The sequence below is a fragment of the Osmia lignaria genome, chromosome 4 (genome assembly GCF_051020975.1).
Source record: "Osmia lignaria lignaria isolate PbOS001 chromosome 4, iyOsmLign1, whole genome shotgun sequence".
Lineage (NCBI taxonomy): Eukaryota > Metazoa > Arthropoda > Insecta > Hymenoptera > Megachilidae > Osmia > Osmia lignaria.
The window spans coordinates 8,803,579-8,826,193 of NC_135035.1; the positions used below are offsets into that span (position 1 = coordinate 8,803,579).

The 22,615-nt window shown below is 39.9% G+C and overlaps 3 protein-coding genes across 4 annotated transcripts; all 3 read right to left on the reverse strand.

Moving 5' to 3' along the window:
- Window positions 1–57: 57 nt before the first annotated feature.
- Window positions 58–1,086, reverse strand: LOC117603598 (fas apoptotic inhibitory molecule 1). Its single transcript, XM_034322944.2, has 4 exons — window positions 988–1,086; window positions 541–770; window positions 228–479; window positions 58–156 (listed from the first exon to the last, which is right to left on the reverse strand). The coding sequence occupies exons 1-3, from the start codon at window positions 1,077–1,079 to the stop codon at window positions 322–324; spliced, it is 480 nt and encodes a 159-aa protein (XP_034178835.1). The 5' UTR covers window positions 1,080–1,086; the 3' UTR covers window positions 58–156; window positions 228–321.
- A 111-nt stretch (window positions 1,087–1,197) lies between these two features.
- Window positions 1,198–3,746, reverse strand: Faa (fumarylacetoacetate hydrolase). The gene is made up of 9 exons (XM_034322942.2): window positions 3,595–3,746; window positions 3,389–3,518; window positions 2,730–2,959; window positions 2,509–2,649; window positions 2,178–2,431; window positions 1,897–2,103; window positions 1,679–1,824; window positions 1,473–1,590; window positions 1,198–1,385 (listed from the first exon to the last, which is right to left on the reverse strand). The coding sequence occupies exons 2-9, from the start codon at window positions 3,470–3,472 to the stop codon at window positions 1,309–1,311; spliced, it is 1,257 nt and encodes a 418-aa protein (XP_034178833.1). The 5' UTR covers window positions 3,473–3,518; window positions 3,595–3,746; the 3' UTR covers window positions 1,198–1,308.
- A 3,639-nt stretch (window positions 3,747–7,385) lies between these two features.
- On the reverse strand, window positions 7,386–20,943 carry Gad1 (glutamate decarboxylase). Of its 2 annotated transcripts, XM_034322938.2 has the most exons (11): window positions 20,717–20,943; window positions 19,918–20,003; window positions 19,524–19,614; window positions 17,251–17,487; window positions 12,959–13,275; window positions 12,551–12,802; window positions 12,124–12,191; window positions 9,060–9,138; window positions 8,000–8,149; window positions 7,678–7,872; window positions 7,386–7,559 (listed from the first exon to the last, which is right to left on the reverse strand). In XM_034322938.2, exons 2-11 carry the CDS (start codon window positions 19,972–19,974, stop codon window positions 7,386–7,388), a joined length of 1,620 nt encoding a protein of 539 aa, XP_034178829.1. In that variant the 5' UTR covers window positions 19,975–20,003; window positions 20,717–20,943. The 2 variants fall into 2 exon arrangements, with proteins under 2 accessions (XP_034178829.1, XP_034178830.1); XM_034322939.2 differs by lacking the exon at window positions 19,918–20,003.
- Window positions 20,944–22,615: the final 1,672 nt, after the last annotated feature.

A 22,615-nucleotide genomic window follows, 5' to 3' on the forward strand; every position in this document is an offset into this window, starting at 1 on the left:
ATCTTTCAAAGGGATCTCCTTTTCAATTTCTATTTCGTCGATGTATAAACTGTACGTTATTCCAATTTCTTTTTGTCCTGAACTGTAAGTTTTAATCGATGCTGGGAGGTCTCCTATCGAGAACAATATTTCTGCGCCATCGTCGGTAAATTCATTCTAAAACAAAAATTCATTTGATTAATTTTCATGTTCTTTAAAATATTACAGAAGAAAATCATTGATTCTACCTCTGTTTCCATTTGTTCACCATTCACCCAAACATTTTGCGTTTGCTTATCTACAAAATCATATAATAAACATCGCTGCTTCCTTTCTTTTTAATTACAAAATCGTAATTTCCTTTTTAAAATTACCTAAGACTATTCTATACTCTTCGTTCCCAACTTTAGCCAACCAGGTTTCCAAAATTTTTGACTGTGTCTGGATGAAATTCTTGTAACTCTTACCATTAACCCACAAAGTATAAGAATACTTTAATCCTATAGTAAATTTCACGTTATAATGATCATTCAATTTCAATGGTAGATTGAAAATGCTCACCTGGAATTGGATCGATTCTGATCACGAATTTGTTACCATTGAACATGAACGCTTCATCTCCAACCAGTTGAAACATCCAATCTTTGTGGACCAATTCTTTGTCATCTATTCTTATCAATCGACGACCCGTCGCTGTTCCGTGTTCAAATTCTATCACGTGGTTTCCGTCGCTCAAAGGGACGTTCCATTTTGCAGTCGGCTCATCGAGAGCTTCGATGTTATGCAAACTTCTAAGGAATTTTAATTATTCACCAAAGTGTTAGATGATTTAAAAATGATCTAATGTAGTTCGACTTTATTTGACTCTGTTTTAATTATTGGAACAACGAGTAGGGAAAGGGTTAATGATTACAATGGCGTTAGTTTGTATTGCCAGAAATTCATAGAAAAATATTATAGGAATGACAAATACTCGAAAAGGTGGTGAACTTTTTGTGTTTTACTCACTTCAACAGGATTGCAGCCATGTTCTCCGAATACTCCGTTCTACCTGCACCTGTACTGGCCTCCTTATTGATCGAATTTACCACGGCCATCATTCGAATCGATAAACTATTCACTCTACGTCATAGTCTGCTACAATGCCGCTCATTTAACTCGGTCATAACAATCAGATTTACACTTATATCTATCATGCAATCATTGAATACACACAAGTCATCTCAATCCTTTATTCTCTTTATCATATACAATATAATAAAAAAATGAAAACAATCATACGTATTTGCACTATAATCTCAAATACCGGAAACGAAAGGAAGAAAACAATTATTCAGTGTAAGCAGGCAATAATTTTCCTGAACAAGTTCCGAAGCCAATTCTATAGCCATCGCCGACACAGTAACCTGGAAAATGGTAACCAGTCAGAACTGTCGATAAAATCGTGTCTATGTGGATGGCTTGATCTACTTTAAGACCCGTCGTGAACGTACCTCGAATGATCACTTCGTCACCGTCTTGCAGGAACTTCCTGTTGGTACCATCGAGTAACGGTACAGGTCGGGTACCTTTCCAAGCGAGCTCGAGCATGGAACCGAAAGAATCAGGAGTCTGAATTATTGAAGAAAACGAAAGGTTTTAGTATCGTTTAGACACGGACGATCTCATTAGGTCTGAGAGACAAAAATTTCGGACGCACCTCGCCACTTATCGTACCGGAAGCCATTAAATCCCCTGGATTGATATTGCATCCTGTTACGGTGTGGTGAGCTAATTGCTGTCGGGGTGTCCAGTACATGTACTTGTAGTTACTGCGACAAACCGTGGTAACGACACCGCTTGGAGCTGGAAAATATGTAATAATCTTCTTTTGTATTGCACTTTTCTATTGTAATTTGTATTACACATTGTACTTACATTTTATATCAACTTCTAATTTCATATCAAAGTTGCAAGGTTCACTGTGACGCAGATACGGAAATGGGATTGGATCCTGAGGAAAATTGGGTACTTTAAAAGGTTCCAGGGCCTCCATAGTGACCACCCAAGGAGATATAGTCGTTCCCAAATTTTTTGCTCCAAAAGGACCCAAAGGAACGTACTCCCACTTCTGTATATCTCTTGCTGCGAATTGTTACTCTTCTGTAATTGCTCTCTTTCGAATAATTTTTGTTAATGTTTGTTATTTCAAATGTTACCACTCCAATCGTTCATGGTGACCATTCCAAAGATATGATCGTAAGCTTTAGATATTGGGACCGGGTCACTCAACTTGGTCGGAGGTCCTCCAACGAAGAAAGCTACTTCCAGTTCAAAGTCCATTGACCTGGAAGGACCGAAAACTGGGGCTGCACCTTCCACCGGAAGTGTCTGGCCACGCGGTCTTCTTATCGGTGTGCCAGAGGCAACTACCGAGCTTGCTCTTCCGTGGTAACCAACGGGTAAATATTTCCTGGATTCACAAATATTTTATTGGCACTCTGAAAAAAGTATACTATCAAAAGAAATTGAATTTTTTTTTTATTGTACCAATTTGGCATTAGAGCGTCTTGTTTTCCACGAAACATCGTGCCAACATTTGTGGCATGGTAAATGGATGAATAAAAGTCTGTGTAGTCACCAATCTTTGCTGGGAGATGCATGGTTGCTTCATTTTGTTTCACGAATACTCTGAAAGATTAAATTAAGAAGAAGGTTCAGAAAATATATTATTTATCGTTGTTTCTTTTATTAAATAATTTTTCTTGTACTTGGAACGAGTATTGGGTTCCTGCAAAGTAGGATTACTGGCTGATAGCAAATCTTGAAGCTTGTTTCTGGCTTCTACCCAGCTGGGTCTTCCCAAAGCCATGAAATCGTTAAGGCAATCGCGACGAAACACATCCTGATTATTTTTTAACAATGGCCCATCGAACAGATTCGAAATAAGAGATAGGTCTAAGATTTCATCGCCAATTGCAACTCCTATTCTCTTCTGAGGCTGAAAATATTGTTATCAGCATTCGATAATACAGTTTTCTTTCGAAACTAGTGATAAATAAAAGAGCATAGTGTTTTACAATAAACAAACTAAATATTTATTAAATCAGAAGTTCATTTTTTAGGAAATTGTAAATTTAATTTTATTGATTACAGTTTATATTTTTGAATAATGCGCCCTTCGCTACTTGTATTTCCGGTAGATGGCACTTTGCTTGACGAAAACTAAAATCTTTTAATTATAGTAAAGAAGTGCACTATGATTTTCAAATATTAGCTGATACTATCATAGTTGCATTTGTATAATGCTATTGTTCTGATTTGAATATTATGATTATTGTACATATAAGAATATTTGATTTTCGTTAAATATAACCTATAAACTTCTCTCCTGACCATAAGAAACTTCAATTTTATTGTACATACTTACATTGTTTTTTGTTGAAAAGACACCATAAGGAAGATTTTCAATAGGAAAATCGCAGTTTGCAGAGTACTCCACGAAAGAACGCATGTTCACGATTGTTTTGAACCGACTGGTCTGAAACACTGCCTGAAATCTGTTTGTAACGACGTGTGATAATTATGCGTGGAGGCTCGTCAAGGTCAACTGGTTTCTTAGGGTAATTTATTCACCTGCTTATCGGCTATGCCCCAATCTAACTGGCCCCTAAGTCTTTCTTTTTATTATTTCTTTTTCACTAATTTCTTGAAAACTAAAAAATAATGTAATCGTTTATCAAGTTGAAGAAGTCTAAGATTTTTGTATTTTTGTACCATAGCATCAAATGTAAAGTAGTAAAGAGTTTAATGATTGTGTTATCATATCCAGTTCAGACAACACCCATGTTTCGTAATGATCGCATAATCTTATACGACTACGTAAACATCGAGGGAGTTCATAAGTATTTTTAATTCCAAGTAGAGAAACGTGATTTTCAAGAATTATTAAGTTATTTAGAAATTATTCATTCTCTTCCAAGGTACTACTCCTCTAGCCATGTGCCTCTATAGATACCAAGAGTCCGTCCGGAAGGTCGGCGACGTACGGTGTTTAGAACTTCTTCCCTCTATCTCTAGACTACGCTAATTTTAAATGTAGATTATAATTATCTCATAATTATAATCAATAATTAGTGCTGGTCAAACTTAATTTTCAAGTTTAACACGGGGATAATAATTTTCAAGTGTTCATAATTTGGGATAACAGCAGTTTATTAGACATTGATATACAGTGGATAATAAGGTCAATTAGGTGGATAGGTGGTACTTGTCGTACGCAACAAGATCGCGACGACCAAGCAAATATCGTCATATCGTCGAGTGAATCTTTAAACAGTCCATCTTCTTTCGTTCGTTTTTATCCCCAACAGAGTTATGCGCACACGTGTACATACATATACATATTTATATAGAATTTTCACCTATTTATATATATATTCATATAAATGTATTCTCGTTTGTAATTACGTACAGTGCATGAAGGATAGATTACCTCGAAGCACGCGAGGCACTCTCTAAATCGTTAACAATCTCAATACTTTTTTTTTCTGGAAGACGTGGGACTTTGTTGTTCTTCATCTTACTTCGTCATCAACTTAGACCTACTAATTAACGATAATGAGGTCAGGGTGGTTGACCCTGGTTTATCAGTGTGACAAATCACAAGGAAAGGAATTGACCAACGTGAATTATTACTTGTGCCGATTTCCGTTTCTCGAGTGCACATTAGTGTAACTAGGTAGGGGTCGGAATGGGTCTAGTCCCTCTAAAATGAATACTGCTCTTCTCCATAAGAAATTATTGAAATTGCTAAAAAATCATTTGTCAATTTATAAAATCTTAATAGAAATCAATATTTGGAACGAAATGCAATATGTAGTGTAATTACTTAAAAAAATTATATTAGAATTAAATAACATTAGATATTTGACACTTTTAATAAAATTAGGGGACCTGGTCCACCCTAGACGAAAATCCTAGTTACGCCAATGCAAGTGCATCTCTCTAATTGACAATGAAAGTGTTGTGTGCAAAGGTGCATCGTGTGTGTTGTGCTAATGGTGCATACAAATTTCGCAATTAAATGTGCAATAACAATAATTTTGTAAAAATACAATTCAGTGCATTTTCAAAATGAAATAGAAACAAGAACGATCCTAGGACTAACTGAAAAAATTTTAACATGAGATTCGAAGTGTCAAATCAACCAGCTGCACGTACAAACCATAATCTCTGCATTGATCTTTTAATCATACATATACATTAATCTTTCCTACGTGTATGTGTGTCTATTGTTTACAACGTTATCAATTTTTCCTTGATTACGATAGAGTGAATTCGTCGAAAGTCAGCCATTCAGTCGGCAGTATATGATACGACTGTTGGTGAAAAAAAGATACAACGCCGATAAAATTGTAGATAATTAATAACAACGGTTCAATAGAGTGTCTTCTCTTGCAGGTATCTGTATCATGGTCAGACGAACGTCTTCATCGTTTCTTCTTTAAAAATACATATTTCTGTATCGTTTTCGTGAATTCTGTCTCCCGTCAACCTTGAATCAACGATTTCACCTTAATCACACGGAACAGGAATATTAATTAACTACTACGAATTACACGAAATGAAATTCCCCGTTGGCTCACCCGTCTGAATTCTACATTTCTTCTTATATGAACGAAACAAGACGTATCGACGGCTCGGTAAAAGTCGACGGGAAAATAGAACATAGGTAAATTCGTAGATTTACAATAAATAGATTTACGCTTCTCTTATAATATACACCTAGATATCGTTTAGTAATTACTTACGCTTAGATTCATCCTCTTTTGTTTACTCGATGGCGAGTGTGAATCGAAATCTATATAGAGTTGTTCGGTTCTTAAGTGTCTCTCTTTTCTTTTTGTCGAACAGATTGCTATTTTTTCGTCGTCTCTGTTACGGGCGAAAATGATAAGAAAAAGAATAATTGTAAAACTAGAGTTTGTAGGTGAAAGGAATCGAGGCGTGAGAAGTGATAGGCTAGCGATAGAATTCCTTTTTTTTTTTTTTGAAAAATGTTGTGTACTTTTGTTGTAACACTAAGAAAATCACTAAGAAGATTTAAGATTGATTCTCAACGAGGGTAGAATGGTAATCGACGAACTAAATGACAACCGTTCGCACGAATACTTGAAAAAGCATGTACTTTCATGGGTTTGTGTTTTTCGTATTTTAAAATCTCAACGCTAAATATATATATAATATACGCTTTGTTCTTTATATATTTATATCTTTTTTTTTTTCAAATACATTTATATATTTTTTTTTCAAGTTTCCTATGTAATATATATATTTATTTATATTATTAAATATTACTCTCCGTTCGGTGATAATTCTTCAACAGTAAATAATAACGCACGTACGTTTGTATAGAATGAATGCAGGCCATTCTTTTCGTCAATTTATAGTCTCGCAAACAATGAATAAATAACAAATGTATTTAAACTTTCAACAAAGTAATGCGCAGCATCAATTGCAACTAGATGAATTAACTACTCGAATTGGAGTAAAAATATCATTTTTGTACATTTATTTCGTTCCTAAAAGAACGATCCCACCGAATTTCTGAAATTGTTAACATTGATTTCTTCATTTATCAAATGATTTCATTTTCAAGAACGTTCTAACCCATCGAGGATTAGATTTTTCTTTAACTTCTATTTGAAATTTGGTTTAATAAATTCTGCTAAATGTATCGCGATCGATAAATTAAAATTAATTGAAACTGAACGAGATATCTATCGAAGCATATCTATTATTTTATTATCGATTTACGACTCGTTGCTACTTTTTTTCTCTTCTAACGTGTAGCATCGAGGAATGAAAACTAGTAACATTTACGGCCGGAAGCGTCGCTAGAGCTTTGTAAGTTGACTCTTCGTTTCACGGATATGCTGTTCCTTACACCTAGAGAACTTACGTGCTATGAGTATCCTTTGATCTTCAGTAGCTGTGGTTTTTAATTATATTGAAGAAGCGTTTGTCGTAACTACGAACTGATGATGATTCGTTCACTGATTCTCCCTCTGTCTTCAATTTCAAGCTCGAAAGTTTTATAATTAGGAAGGTATCCTAGGTGTTAATAATATTGTAATACAGTGGATCAAAAAAATAAAAAAATAAAAGATACTTTGGGAAGGTTGCATCAATTCCCTAAATTTATCGTGTGTCTGAAGAAAAACGAGAGAATCAGCTCGCGTCTTAAATTATTAACCATGATTGCGATCCTTAAATTTGGCCTCCGGATTTTGTACACGTAATGAAACGCGACGTGATTCCCTGCTCATCGATGAATCTCTAATATCAGCAGGGATCACTTTCGATGCTACGTCGCGATATTTATCAGTCGCTGATTATGCGGCTAATTAAAATAGGCAGGTTTCTTACAGGTCGTGGCCTAGCCGGTCCATCTCGGCCAGCAGGAAGTCCACGTCCGCTTCCGTCACAGCGGCGCTCGAGATGATGTTCCTGAAGAAGTTGGGCCGTCGATCGTCGGGTTGATAACCGACCATCAACGTACCAGCTTGCATCATGCGACCCTTCAGAATGGGACATATCTGCGAACACAACATCGAGTGTTCGGGTAATCAAATTTTTACAATAGAAAATTTATTTTCTATCGAAATTTCGCTGCTTAGATTCTTCAGAGAGAAATGAAAATAAGAAGCATCTCACATCTGCTAAAATTTTGATCCTCTCAGCAGTATGTGGCATGTTCCTAACGCGCGTCGGCAGGTACCAGAAGCAAACGTTCACCATTTCAGGTTCAAGTATCAAGTAATACTTGTCGGACATCTGTTTGATCCGCCTGACCATGTACTCCGAAAGTTCCATTAACCGATCCATGTGTTTCTCGAAACCTTCTGTACCCTGGAGCAGAATTAGCAAGAAACTTTGTGATACCCCAATTGATTTAACTTTCCATCAATAGTAAAATTTGCATTTCCTTAGAAATACGAATCAGGGTTATTTTACTTGAATTTCTGGGACCGTTTACCTTGGCTCGCCATTGCAACCAGAGTTTGAAGATGTCATTGTGACGTCCGCATTGAATCACCTTATCACCGGTGTCGTACTTCACGTCGTACAACTTGTCTGTCATGAACAAATACTCCGCGGACATTTGGTTGCAGCTAATCAACAGCCCCTGGAAAATAAAGAGTCGGATGCATCGCGAACGAAGGGTAGACGCATCGTCTGGCTCATTTTTTTTTCTACTCTTCGGATCACAATGAGCGTTTTCGAGCCATGTTCGGGAAAGTTTCTGATTGACAGGCGCGAAAAGGAACAAACAAAAGCGGAGAGATACGCGGTCTGGTCGATATGGACGACGTCAACTCATGCGCAGAATGAGGGAAACTGAGGGATATTGAATTTACAAAATGGCGACTGAAACTCAGCCACCCTTCCGTGCGCCATTGTCCTCTCACGAATCGACGATTCTTCCCGTCCCGTGTCGTAAAAGTTAATTGGGAGTTTGGAATTGAGTGCCGACTCGTGACTATCAACCCTTCCCTCTCGCAGAAATAAAACAAAGATAACTTCTTTAATTTATTTTCTACTACTCCACCCGAAGAGGTCATTTGGACGTTCTTTTAAACAAATTAGAACAATTTTTCGAATTTTTTCTTCGACGGAAAGAATAACGATATCAAGAAAGACGAAAGAAGTCTGTACAATCCCCCTCAAAACGTTTCGCGGCAGCCGGTGCCCGGAATTTTAATATCCGAAGGGGAAGTTCCGAGTTAGCAATAACCGGGCGGACTTGGAGGGGTAAACCCTCGGGCAAACCGTCGTTGTACCGTTGGTAACATATGTTATCTCTTAGTTTAATTAAATTCCTGCAGTGCTGCGTTCCGACGTGTACGTTTACCCCTCGGAATGCAGCCACTGTTGTGTCGTCACCCTTCCAGGAGATCGGAATTTCTCTTGGACCGCGATCTTGGACCGTCGATAATGTTCGACACGTACGTAGATGTAAGAATAATTAGAAACAAGACTCGCGAAATAATTGGCTGTGATTTTAACGGGGCTAAAATGAATTTTTCGAAACTTACATCTTCCTTGAAGTGAATGGTCGAGCACTGAAGCAACGCTCCCATGAGTTTGTGTGGATTCCAGGTCACGGAGTCGGCTCTGTGAACATTATTGTACCACCGACTATTATTCGAAGGAAAGGAAATATTGCAAGGACTGCAGGTGCATAGTGTCGTCAGGAGTTGAAAAAAAAAAAATTGGGAGAAGATTCTGAGAGTAGAAGTGCTTAAAAGTTAGCCTCTTAAGGGAAGCTGAGGTGGCTGAAAAAAGGCAAGCGAGCTCAGCTGGTTGTCAAACGGTTATCGAGTCCCACGGGGACCAATAGGGGATAAAATATGAGTTGTCTTCCCTTCGTACCACGGGGGTCCATCAATTCGAGAGGAGAACTATTAATATAGCCACAGGATTGGATTTAACCCTCTGTTCCTAAGAGACACACCCTTGCGGTATAAAAACTCTTAACCCTTCTTAATCCTTGCTGGCACGAAACGCGAGAAGCTGTGTGATACTTGATGCTAATTTGCTATGCACTCTAAGCATTCAACAAGTGTTGCATACCTCATCATTTCCCTATCTGTCTAATTCGTTTAAAGTGAAATATTTTTGATATCATTTGTAATAATTTCTTCACGTTTACTGATATCTTAAAAATGAAATTTTTCATTATTTTATTGGATAAATAAAATCAGACACATGTGGTCAGACATGCTATATCATGACAAACGTTATCGATGCTTGGCAAGTGACATGTATACCGTGACAATGTACTCGCTGTGGATGATGCGAGGGTACTCGAAACAGTCAGGAAAAAAGATTCGTGTCGACGACAGGCGTTTGCCATTAGTCACTCTTCTGCATCCTCTTCAGGGTACTGGTTTACCGTGTAGTTCTATGGCAAGCACTTACCACAGCTCGTCTAACAGATTTTAAATATGATATAATAATCCGAGTGATATTTAGAATTTTTCTTAGAAGAAAATAATTACAAATTATTTCGAGGGTTGCCCACTTGCCCTGATTTTCTATTACTTAAAAAAGCGCCGGCGTTAAGAGTATGCATAATGTCTGTACATAAAGCTCGAGTGATTAATGCGATTCGCAGCTGGGTCTGGCGCGTGCAGCACCCCTCTGTTCACTCTTAAATTCGTCCTAGGTGCCAACCCCAAAAGCCGCGCAATATATATTACGGGGGTTGCTAATTATCCTCTAAAGTAGAAATGGAAGCAACTAGACGAACACACCACTACCACGAATGTCCATTTTCAAACTCTACTCGGCATACAAAAATTTGTCAAATTGTACATGATGAAGCTTAAAGGTATGTTTGACATTCGTCGAAAGGGGATAGAAGAATCCAGAGGGTGATCCATAGAAAAACACACGACTGTAACAAAGCGTTGGAATTCAGAGAAGAAGGACGCAAAACATTCAACTTCACTTCCGACTTGCAGACCTTGCTCGTTCCGGCCCACCTTTTACGCGTAATCATTTCTGACTTTGTCGCGACGCTGAAATCACGATTCATCCTTTTTTTTTAACTCTCCGTCTCTATTGCTCCTTTTTCGAGTTTATGCACTGTTTGAAGGAGGAGTACAGAGGTTGGGGGAACGGCAGGGAAGTACAGACAACGAGAGAATGAGGGAAGCTGTTCCCTTTGTACGAGTTTAATCCAGCATTGTCGAGGCACGGTCTTTTATTTCAGACCCGCGGAAGGCACGCTACGATGCGGCGCCGCGTCGATATATAAAGAGGAGAGTTCTGTTCTGCAAATGCGCTCCAGGGAACTGATCCAGCTGTTGCTCGTCCTTCGGACTTTTCGTTTGCCATTTTAATCAAGACCTTCAGGAAGGAAGTCCTTGCTGGGGTACAGTCCCAGCAGAGAGCGAATAATAATAAAAAATTGTCTCGTTCATCAGTTGAAAAAATTTCTCCACCATCAGATTTCAATTAATAAATCAAAATGCATTTTGACGGAAGAGACTAAGGACTGTTCTTTGATTAGAAAAAGAGTTAAAGCGTTTCAGCATCAAAAGAAATTTCACGAGGCAAAAGAACAGCGACGGCACTCGATATCTCACAGAAGCAACTTTTCGTTAGAAAATCATTTTCTTGGTAGGCCTCGTGCCACTTTTTTTCGGGTCAGGGACTGTCTGTCGCTGAATGAAGGGAGCAGATGCGGCCGGATGCAAATCGTGGATTAATCTCGCCAACCCCATCTGAACTACGCTCGAATCGGCCTATCCCTGACCCCCATTGCAACGCGAGGGGTCGAGCATCACCGTCTCTTGCGGATGTAGATGCGAAAGTTCGCATGTGTTCGGGACAGGAGTCACTCCTTTCTTTCGAGAGAACCCCTCGATTTTACGGATTACGACACTGGCCGCGAATAGCCTACAGGTATCCTCTTTTCGCATCAATCAATCAAGGTTTCGCTTGTCTAATTTCAGCTTCATTGCTGGCGTTCAATGGGGGGTGTTGTGGGAGAGGATTGAGACGAATCTTCTTCTGTGAATACATTTTTCAACTTCTTTGTGTGTTAAATAATGGATCAAAAGTGTTTATAATAAGCTGTGTTATGGAATATTGAAGATATTCACTGTCACAGTAGAAAAATCAGTGATTAGTCAGACATATCCTTAAATTTTTGAAATCTTTTGCAATTTTGCAAAAATCCTTTTCCTTTATTAATAGTACTATCTTGGAGATCTTTTATCTACTTTTTACAGAAGGTATATATAAATTCAGCATTTCTATTCTCATGCAAAATAATTTTTCTGAGCTTTAAAGCTTCGAGCTATTTCAGAAGGGCAATATCGATTTTGCCCTTCATAAACAGTGCCCTAAGACTGCTGGTTCAACCTGCTGCGAGTGTCTGTGTGCCTGCTCTTTTTCTGAGTGACTCCATCAAACTAAGCCTCAATAAACTATAAAGTGCGAGGATTAAGGCACCCCTCTGGAGTGCACATGTGGAGGTGTTTCTCGTTGATCAGAAAAAGACCCATCAACGACGAAGTTCAGGGGTGAATGTACGCAGTGCTTTCAGCAGAGATTGTTTATATAAAATGTTTCTATTGTTCCACTCACCGTTCGATGCCAGTCAATCTTGGATGTCTGTATTTTCTTGACAGAAGCAGTCCACCACCCCAAGCCGCCTGAAACGAAAAATTGAATCATCTTTTTTAAACAAGGGCTGAATCTCACTAAAGACTTCTGTAAGCGTTGACTCGTAAAGCTGAGATTTTCCGAAATTTCCCTCAGTTTAACTCGTGATACTATATCTCGACCCTCGACATGCCGATTCTCACATTTATTATTTAAGCTAAGGCTCTTACGTGTTTGGCATTTATCGTTCGAACGGTGAAGCGATTTGAATAAGCTGTCTGGCTAAGTGGAAATCTCTGTCCCTTCCTAACTTTCAAACACTTTCATCCTTGTACTTGTATTCGATTAAAACTGGACGCGTTTAAGGATCTTGCTTAACTTCGATAATTTTTTATTACAAATTACTTACGTCGATGTGAAGCCAGAGCTTGTGTCTCTCGCAGATATCAGCGATTTCAGGGATAGGATCGAATGCACCAATGACGGTCGTCCCAGCGGTGGCATTCACGAAGAAGGGAATATGTCCTTTAGCCTTGCGCTCCAGAATAAGTTCTTCAAGCTTCGATGGAATGATGCGACCTCGTTCGTCGCTGGGAACCATCACGCAGTTGTCTGTTCCCAGTCCACAGACAGCGGCGCAGGATTTCACCGAATAATGGCACTATTTAGCACATAAAATACAACCCCATGGTAGTCATCAGTATCTAACATCCCGAATTTTGTTTAATAGAATAATTAATAGAAAAGAGAAAACAAATTAGTTGATCGCATGCGGTAGTTAAGACGTTACGAAGGAAACAAGTAGTATAAACTATACCTGGTCAGACGTGAACATAACCAGCTGTCCCCCGATAGCGGAAAGACCTCGCTCCTTGTAACTAGGGAACATCCTGTGTCTCGCGGCGAGGAAGGCGTAAAGATTGCTGATGGAACCACCCGGAGCTAATATAGAATCGCCACCGCTCCAGCCAATTAGTTCCCTCATCTTCTGCAGCACCACGTGCTCCATCAAAATGAACACAGGTGCGATCTCGTAGGTGAACATGTTGGTGTTCGCCGTCGCTGTTAGCCATTCGCCAGCCATCGACACCAAGTCTAACCCGCAGGACAATTGATTGAAGAAATGGGGATGTCCTGAAAATGAAGAAAAACAAGGGATTCTAAAATTTCTAAGTCCCTGTTTCGTGAAGGCAACTGAAATTAATTGTCTCAGTCATAAATCAGCGGTGTTATTCTAATTTTCATTGTGACCGACGTGATTGTTCGAAGACGGCTTCCAATGGCGGGGTAATTAATAAAGCTGACGTGGCACGTGTCGAAAAATTATAGCAGCATTCGTGGCTCCGACACCGTCGAAGGATGGACGTTAAAGGCACGCGGGTCGAAAGAGGGAAGAGAGCTTTAAGCTGCTCGCTGAGTACGTTGTCATCCGCTCTGCTGAACATCGCGCTAGGATCAGGGTTAATGCTTCTGTTCGACGGGAGACCGACTCCTGATGTGTCAGGGGGGACCAGTGCTCGGGTTCTACTGTTTCTTGTCTGGGAATTACTAAACTGTACTTCTACAGTAATTGTATTGAACGAACTACAAGCATGCACCATACCAGACCATGTACCCTGAAATTTTGCTACTTTAGGAATTCAGAAGGTTATTTTATGGGATAATATTTTTGGGCGTAAAGTACACGGTATGTGCTGGAAATTTATGTTTCCATGATACAGGATTTTCGCGCACCCTTCGAACTCCTATCCTATCGTTCTCTAAAATAACGTAGATCCCTTGATCCCGAGAATTGATGGATTCACTCCATTGAATATCCGGCCACGAAAAGACTTTTTCCCTCGGGTGCACGATAACCTCGCCGACCTTTGATAAACCAAGAAACACATCGGTGGATGCTGGGTAACAGTGCGTTTCCTGAAACACAGTATTTTCTTTCGTCCCTTAGCATTTCCTAAATGCTGAAACTAGAGACAGGAATGGGAATTTCGGGGTCGATGCTTAGACATTTTAATCTTCGGGTATTACGTTGTGATTGACGTATAACACCACTATTTCAGGGGTTAAATGTTCCCCTTGGCGCGTCTGGTGGGCTAGCTCTGGATTTTCCCATTGGCGATGATGACTGGGGGTGAAAATAGCCTATCTTTGGTTATTTTTAAATTAGAATCTACTTATCTAATGTACTAGATACTCAAATCGTGAGAGACACGAGTGTATATTTCAATAGAAAAGTCAACCCCAAAACGATATATCGGACAGCGGTATCCGAGCCGTTTGTCGCTGTGTTACTCGCAATTATCTTGGTCTGCGGATCGTGGCACGCGTCCGGTTTTAGGGTGAACGGGAAGAAGTCTCCTGTTTTCTCTCTATCCCTCCATTTTTCCAGGAGTATCGGGGTCGTGCTTCAGTCAAGGGTAGAGGAGGGTCGATGGTCCGAAGCACCCGCATTTTGCGCGTCACACGCGTCGCTGCGCGACTAGATTGTTTGCAGAGGCTCTCAAACTGACGTAGGAAAACAAACTACCAAAAAATCAGTATGAGCATATCTGAATATATTCAAACCAAATCTACCATAGGTTTAAAAAAGTCCTACTCAAGGAAATTTAAAGTTTGTTTCCTTATTTTGAAATAAATTAAAGAAGATTTAATTATTTTATTAAAAATTGAAGAAAAATATATTTTCCAGAGATCAGTGCAATATTTGAAAATTCTTGCGAGTAAACGTATGGTGTGTTATGGGGTTCCATAGAAAGATAGGAAAAACAAACACGAGTGCAGCGTGCGGATCGAGATAAGCCAAGCAGGTTAGCATTATGCAGATTTAAGAGTATGTTAATTTTCGACGAAGCTGCAGGGATTTTCGAACCGAATCCCCTTAGACTGTTCTCCATTACCGCGAAGTAATGGCAAAATAGAAGCTCGACTGTTAAAACCAATAGAAAAGGAAATTTCCTTTCGATTTGATTCTTGGAATTTCAGCGGTTCTTGTGATTGATATAGGAAAACTTTTACTGTTCGATACGATAGATTCTTCGATTTGTTTCTTTCACTGGATTGCTTTTACGAGCGATTACGACGTCGAGGGGTATTATTTTCCGACTAATTTGTTCTTTTTCCTCTGCTGGATAAGAGAAAGGGAACGTGGAGAACCTGCTCGGAGCAGGCTGCGATAATATATTACGGGGCTCAGGATTTGTATGAAGAGAAGTGTGTAACCCTGGCTTAACATTAATACTCTGTAATCAATCATATCTTTGGAAAGAACATTTCCAATGTTGGTAGTCTTGAACCAAGACTTAAATAGTGTAAAAAAAGTAATCATTTAAATCATTAGAACAGCTCTGTCAAATTGAGATATAGATTGATTTTCAGGAATATTTGCAAAATAATCGAGTTTCCATTTTTTTTCCTTCGCCGATTCATAGTGCAAATACCGGTCACATGACGTAACAACTTTTACGTTCCATGACGAAACGATTTCTGCATTCCACGGCTAGCTATCGATACCAATTTAAATTCCTCCGGTGGGTGCACTAGGCGCTTCTGTGCCGAACGTTCACGAAGGGTTCACCCTATGTATCGTCCCACCACCCCTGCTGCTCGCCCCTATTTGCTACTTCCCTCCACCCTAGCGAGGGAAAATCGTGTAGAAATGGCTCTTAATTACACCGATCCTATTGAATTTACCACCCTGTGCAGTGGTGCCACGTGCGCAAACCCTACAACAGAGTTTTTCGACAGGCACCGTTTGTATTGTGCTTTTTTGGGATCTTCGAATTTTTCAAGAATCTTGGAAATATTGTTGCATATGTTTGAAATGGCATACCATGCTTCCCTATAGAAAATCCGCGGACTTGGCGACGCACGGGACACGCGACAGCGCTCCAGAGATTTTAATATCGGTAGCATGTTGCTCTCAACAAAGGAATCAATCATGAACGTCGAAAGCTCGTCTGTGGTCGTAATCAATCAAGATTTTCACACGTATCTCCCTATTGATCAATATTAATTCCTTCCGATCGCAAGATGCGTAATAAACAAGATGCTCAAATAATTTTGTTGAGCAATAATTTTAATCTTTGCTTCTTTTCGTCGCGCTATATTTCACACGACCATCGTCGACGTTCTCTCTTATCGTCCAGCTGTCCGAAATATTTTTCAGCCTATCAGCAATCAATCGATCCTCCCCCTGCGGGAGGGAGGACAGTTTCTTTCACGAATCTCGAGGATGGTTTGATAGACGACACTTGGAGGGAGCTCGCGAATCTCGTGTCACATAATCTAATAACGACTTTTTGTCGGCACGTATACAGGGTGCACGCGACTTCCTATACACAGGGGTGCTTTCTCGTCCCCGTTCGGTCCTCTGCATCGATGCTCCATGCCAGACAAGCCTGATTTCTGGCCTAAGTTCGGTTAGCCCTCTTCCATTGTGCATTAGCATCTATTCAAGCTGGTAATCGAATCCTGCCGAGATAGCGAACTTTCGCGGGGGATTTGCGGTTGACTCTTGCCATTCCGTCGAACGACAGAGACTACAGATTCGGTAGACCTGGTCGTGACTGAATTAACCGTCTGCAGAGTTTCGTAGTATCGTGACGTTCTAATTAAAGACGGTTTAATTATAAACAAAATTTTATAAATTCTTTTTGGGGGAACGTTTTGGTAAGAAATTTATTTAGATTTGTTGAGTGTAAGACTCAGGGTATGTAGTGGAAATATTTCTTTCTTTGTTATAGAAAATATTGCAGATGATGCACCCAGATATCTCAGTTTTTTTTCAGTTATCGCCAACCCCTGGCTCATTTATCACGTGCACGAGGGAGGAGTGTACATTTTGGAGGGGTTGATGCCGACGGAAAGGCTGGAAGTGTCTCTAGTCACCTTATCTCCGACCCAAAGTACGCGTATGCTAAATTGAATATGAAATTATGTGGCTTATCACCCTCGTGGATGCAAGGAAATGAGATAGAACGGTGTTAAGCGATGCCCTGCTAGACATCATCCCCGATGTTCTAACACTTACTCAGAGATACTGATTTAATCTCAAGTTTCTAAACGAGTAATTGCTTTTTCTACAAATGACAGTTTTCATTTAAAACTTACCAGTCTTCACTTGGTACTTCAGAGTCGTGGAACAGTCGATAATAAGTTGTTGAAGAGTCAAGCCAGTGTCGGGAATCTCAAGATCCAGGATGCGCATCATCTCGGAGGGATGATGAAAATCGAGGACCTTCGCGTTTCTGTCGTTCGTCGACTTAATGAAATCCAATAGGATATCCACCACCTTCATTAGGAACTCTCTGGTTGCTGGATAACCTTCGACATTGTGCGGCAGGATATCTGAGAACAAGGAGCTCGAAATTATGCAAATGATCAGTTTGAAATTTTCCCGTTTACAAAATATTGCCACCTCAATCTCCTTAAAATTGTAACATCGATTGGGACATTTTTCTCTATTGAAAATTGCAAAATTAATTATTTTAAATTGCTAAAATTTCACAGTTTCAAAGCATCGAAATGGCAATTACCTAATTACCGAAAATACAAGGCACACGATTACAATATCAATAAAATCTCGTGTTCTCACGAAGGATACTTGTAATATTGACAAAATCGCAAAGGTGGCTACAGTAGTTGTCTACGGTGACTCTCTAATTGTTATAATCAAGTGAAATCTCTTCTACGATAGCGACATCGATCGAATTGATACCGTTTCATTGAATTCATATTTCTCGGTGCTCCGTCGTTTCGACCTACCGTCGGGTTTCCGACGTCCTCGCAGAAAACGTAAATTATTAGAATGATTTCACCTCATCAAACAATTGAAAGTATAGACCTATATTGACACACTCTCACTTGTTTGGTGGGATGACACCATCTCACTTCGTCGTCCTCTTCCCTATTTCTTCTTATTCTTCATCTTGATTATATATTGCTGTTCGAAAATTAGCATGCGATTGCAATCAATCGTGCAACACAAAATGCAAATTTAACTCAATGACCACCGTGTTTTGAGCTAGAAAATTAAAATTGTATTTCAGTAGAGATATCATAAACTCTCTACAGTTGGACATTTCAATGTGCTCGTGGTAAATCCTTGGTAGATTGAACTGTCTTCCTGTTGCAGAACAACCATAAAGTATCCCGCCGAATAAACCACCCTTCGTTTCCCATTGCATTAAGGAGATCCCATGGATAAACAGACCAGGAGACTCAGAATCTACGTTTGAAACTCATCATTCTCTTTGCCAATGGTAATAAAAGATTTTCAGTGTTTAGACAAATGAAATTAGGCCAAGCCTGTAGAGTTATATTAAACTTTCTAATGTTTCTGGCGACCAATGTTGAAAGAAAACGTGCGAAGTCTTCTCGAAGGGATAAGTATATTTTTCAATAATCACGAGAACGATGAACGGGAATGGAAAAACGAGGGGAACGTCGGAAACCTTATGGTGAATCGTTCTGAGCCTATGGTTAGACAAGGGAAATCCCTGGCTTCCGAGGGCTCTGCTTCAGCTAATCCAGCTCTATCAATCTAACGTCCAAAAGACTGTCAGACTCGTTCTTTCGAGCTTTATAGAACTCTCGATGGAATCAAACCAAGAACTAAACGCACTTCGAATAATATCGAATTTAATTGTAACAAGTATCGTGCAAGGAACAAGCATAACACAATTGCAATTTATGAATTACAGTTTCGAGCTTAATCTAGGTGAAACTCGTACGTAGTTTGGCACCAGATGCACAGGACCCTCGGATTCTGGCTTTAATCAAAGCTCCTTCTAGGGGTTGTTACATGCGGCAATTAGTTCCAGCGATTTATAAGCAGGATTAGGGGGTTAATTTATAGCAACGAGTTAGAAGAAACATCACCGATTCTCTTAGCCACAAAGAAATTACATGCTATCGTTTAAAGAAAGTACTGATTTTTAAAGTTGCGAAAGGTTTGATGGATTTGTTTCACTCGGAGCATATTTTAAATTCGAAATGACTCTTATCGGTTTCTAACACTTGGCCCACTGCAAATATCGTCGTGACAACAAACCCTTCCACCCTTTCTGTGGCGTGTAATCTGTCCTCAGCCACTCGTCGACTACTCTTCAGGCCAATTCTAAATCCTCTATTATTATGCACCCTCGCGGACTCTGCGAAATCAGGACAATATTGTGACTCCCGGATTTCGTTCTTAGAAGAGGCAAGGTTGATTTTAGAATTGGGATTCACTAAAGAATTTGTCGGTGCGAGTGCGAGGACAGTGGGACAGATTGTAAGTAGAAATGGAAAATGATGGTCAGACTACGAGTAAAGTACAGATCTATCAATAACGATGCATGCAGCAATACTAAAACAATTTATAAATATCATTTTAAACTCACCCGAATATTTCAAGTTACAATGCTCCCTGGAGAGCGAGTAGGTGTTTTCGGAACTCATTAGTCTGGTCGGTGAGTGTGTCCGGGCGAAATTCTGAAATTCACAATGAACATCTGTGTTTCGCGAACCAGGAATCGTGAGGCAACATTCACCATAGACTTAACATTCCAGAAAACTAGCTTTACGATTGAAACATCTTCGAAACCTGTCGGTGAAGAGAGCAATGAGAGAGAGAGAGAGAGAAAGTAGCAAAAGCATTCGTGAACAGGCCAAATCATGAAAATCAAATGACGGAAAATGAAAGGGTAGAACAACTACGTTGATAAAAAACAAAAGAATAGAAGAAGAAAAGAAGAGACAGAATGAATGACGTGCAGCGAGATGGGAATGCCTTACATATAAGTATTCCTTGATCGCTGTGATTTTAGTGCCGATCATTTGCACATTGTCCATGTCTCTGCTTGTGCCCCTCGCCTCAGTCCCTACAACAATCAACAACAGTGTCCGCTTCAGTGTCGAGCCGAACTTTAATCGCGCCTTCGTTTCCAGCGAGCTTGAGAGAAATTGCACAACTGCGAAGCGAGAATTAACGCCGAAGGAGCACGGCAGGCCGAGCGACCAAAGAAACATGGACAGAGAGCATATCGTTTTAACTCTTGATCATACGAGAATCGTGTTACACTGCTCTCTGAACCGATCGACTGGTCCTTGGAGCGTGAAGAAATAAGCGACAGAGATTATCTTGAATAGATCAGGCACTACGAATCGTTCTATCCAGAAACAGCGTTGCTTGACTGGATGATTTTTAATGTATGCAGATAGAATGAAAGAAGTGCATATTAATGAACAGTCGTGCAATTAGCATTCGATACCCGTACACGTAAGACTTTCTGTACAGAATTTATCATGAAGACGATGCATGTGTATATTACTTTTAGAAGTAGACAATTTTATTATACGTTTATGGGTATATAAATTAATTATCAAAGACGGTGCAGTGAAAATGAAATTGTATATAGGTTCAGACGAATTGAGATGGTTCTGAAGGAAATTGACACTCGGATTTTTAACTGAAAATCACTGCAACACGTTTTTCAAAACCCTCTCAAACTTAGAGTATCAATAAACATCCCTAAGAGTATGATAAAAGGATGGAGGGCACAATCATATGGTGAGAAGACGAGGCTACACTCACCAAATCCGTCCTCCTCTGTACAAGGGTGCTCTCGGACGACGAGCACGGAAACGGTGTCGGTGTCGCGTACAAGGGGATGAAGCTGTCCTAGCGGTAGAAGGACTTAAGGATGGAGCGTCGATAGACTGGTGGAACGACGACGGGCTTCGGGGTGGTTTCCAAGGGACTGCTTCCAGCCGAAAACGCCTGGACGACTCTCGAGCCTCGGCCTGACTCGGCCTGCCTCGAGTCTGCCTGACCCAGTTTCATCTTTGTACAACCCACGCAGCCACCCCCAGCTGGCGGGGGTTGTTTTCGCGTGGGCGGAGCGAGCGACCACTACACCGGGTACAGAGGGGGTCGCAGGGTCGAGGGTGGCCTGATAGGCGTGTCACAACTTGGCCAATCCCTGTTCGAACGTCACACTGACGTCAGGGGATGTATGACGTATCGTCCGTTGCTCTCCTTCTTTCGGCCGCAAGGCACGTCGAGGAAACTGTGCGTGCGGTTTCCGCGTAGGAGTAGGACGTTTCTGCACCCTTTTAGATGTTTACGAATGTACTTTAACGTGGAACCGATGGGATGCCAAGGAGCTGCTTAGCCGCGAAATCTTTGGCACGCTTGCTGAAATACACGACTGGGAGATCGTGAAGGGTGGTCCAGACAGAGGATCACGGGTAGTTTGGTTCGTACTTAGAACGGATGATATTGATAATCTATGGAATTGTTATATACAGTGGGCCAGGAAGGGCTGACTTCTCTCGCTATTTTGCAATCATCCTATATAATAATACTAAATAATATTATACTATATATAATAGTATATTATATTATATACTACTATAATATTATACTATAAATAATATTAGTAATAATACTAATAATAATAAATGAAAAATAATAAAAACCAGCCAGTGATACTCAATCGATCTGTGTAAAAAAAAAATACATTTCCATTAAAAAAAATCATGCAATTGTTAATTGCACATGCAGTACTTAAATTTAAAAAAATCTAAGGGCCTAAAAATGTAGTGCTATTCGAACCATTTAACTTCCTCCTTTAACATTTTGTCGTCGGTGCACTAATAAGGGTCTCTTTTCTTTCTTATGTATCTCATTATAAATTCTATAGTACAGTGTTCGTTTCCTCTCTAGTATTTATTTAATAGAAATATAGGTCATTTATTATGCTACCTTTCTTAATTAAGTATAATTAGTATACCGAGATATTCCAATGGTATAGCAGAAATATTGTTAAAAATTTTTTAAATAAACTTCCTCATCTCTCACCATCATCCCCATTATCACAATCCTTTTTATCAGACCTAGAATCCCAAAGCTACATAATGGACAGCACTTTGGAATGATTTATCAGGATATAGTACAGCAAGATCATGTCAGAGATCATCCTGGAATAGTTTAGGTTGTACGATAGCATTAGTCAGAGATTCCAGGCCACGACGACCTCAAGGAATTTAAAGCATCCAGCTTAAGGTGATTCCAATTGCTCTAATGAAGCCTCATAAAAATTCATGCTACGTCCGTGGCACGTTTTGCGCCAGGACAACGAATCAACAAATGAAATCCAGGATATCAACATGAAATATCAGAGCCACAAGGTTCTTCGAGGGGAAAAAGAAAACGAGGAGGTGAAAAAAAAAATCTGATTGCTGATTTCTTCTGTGGAAAATGTCGTCACGCATGCGTTAGGGGTTGAGGACAATATTGGAATGAACAGAGAGAAAAAATAAGGACATCGAGGGAATGGTAAACGAAGGAAGAGGAAGAAACAGAGGTAAACGTGGGAGGAAGGGACGGAAAGGACAAAATGGACGGCAACCAATCGGATGGCAGGACAAAATGGCCGACGTTGAATTTAATCAATACTTCCTCCGTCCTTCGTGAGAGGGTGGAGGACAG

Excerpts from the sequence above, each read along its gene's own strand:
- Faa (XM_034322942.2), bottom strand. The coding sequence starts at position 3,472 with ATGCGTTCTTTCGTGGAGTACTCTGCAAACTGCGATTTTCCTATTGAA. Across the intron at positions 1,825-1,896 it reads ATTAGAAGTTGATATAAAAT|CTCCAAGCGGTGTCGTTACC; the intron begins GTAAGTACAATG and ends CATATTTTCCAG. Across the intron at positions 1,591-1,678 it reads CCGGTACGATAAGTGGCGAG|ACTCCTGATTCTTTCGGTTC; the intron begins GTGCGTCCGAAA and ends TCAATAATTCAG.
- LOC117603598 (XM_034322944.2), bottom strand. The coding sequence starts at position 1,079 with ATGATGGCCGTGGTAAATTCGATCAATAAGGAGGCCAGTACAGGTGCA. Across the intron at positions 771-987 it reads ATGGCTGCAATCCTGTTGAA|AAGTTTGCATAACATCGAAG; the intron begins GTGAGTAAAACA and ends AAAATTCCTTAG. Across the intron at positions 480-540 it reads CAGAATCGATCCAATTCCAG|GATTAAAGTATTCTTATACT; the intron begins GTGAGCATTTTC and ends AATTTACTATAG.
- Gad1 (XM_034322938.2), bottom strand. The coding sequence starts at position 19,974 with ATGGACAATGTGCAAATGATCGGCACTAAAATCACAGCGATCAAGGAA. Across the intron at positions 7,873-7,999 it reads GGTTGCAATGGCGAGCCAAG|GGTACAGAAGGTTTCGAGAA; the intron begins GTAAACGGTCCC and ends ATTCTGCTCCAG. Across the intron at positions 7,560-7,677 it reads GGATCAAAATTTTAGCAGAT|ATATGTCCCATTCTGAAGGG; the intron begins GTGAGATGCTTC and ends TTGTGTTCGCAG.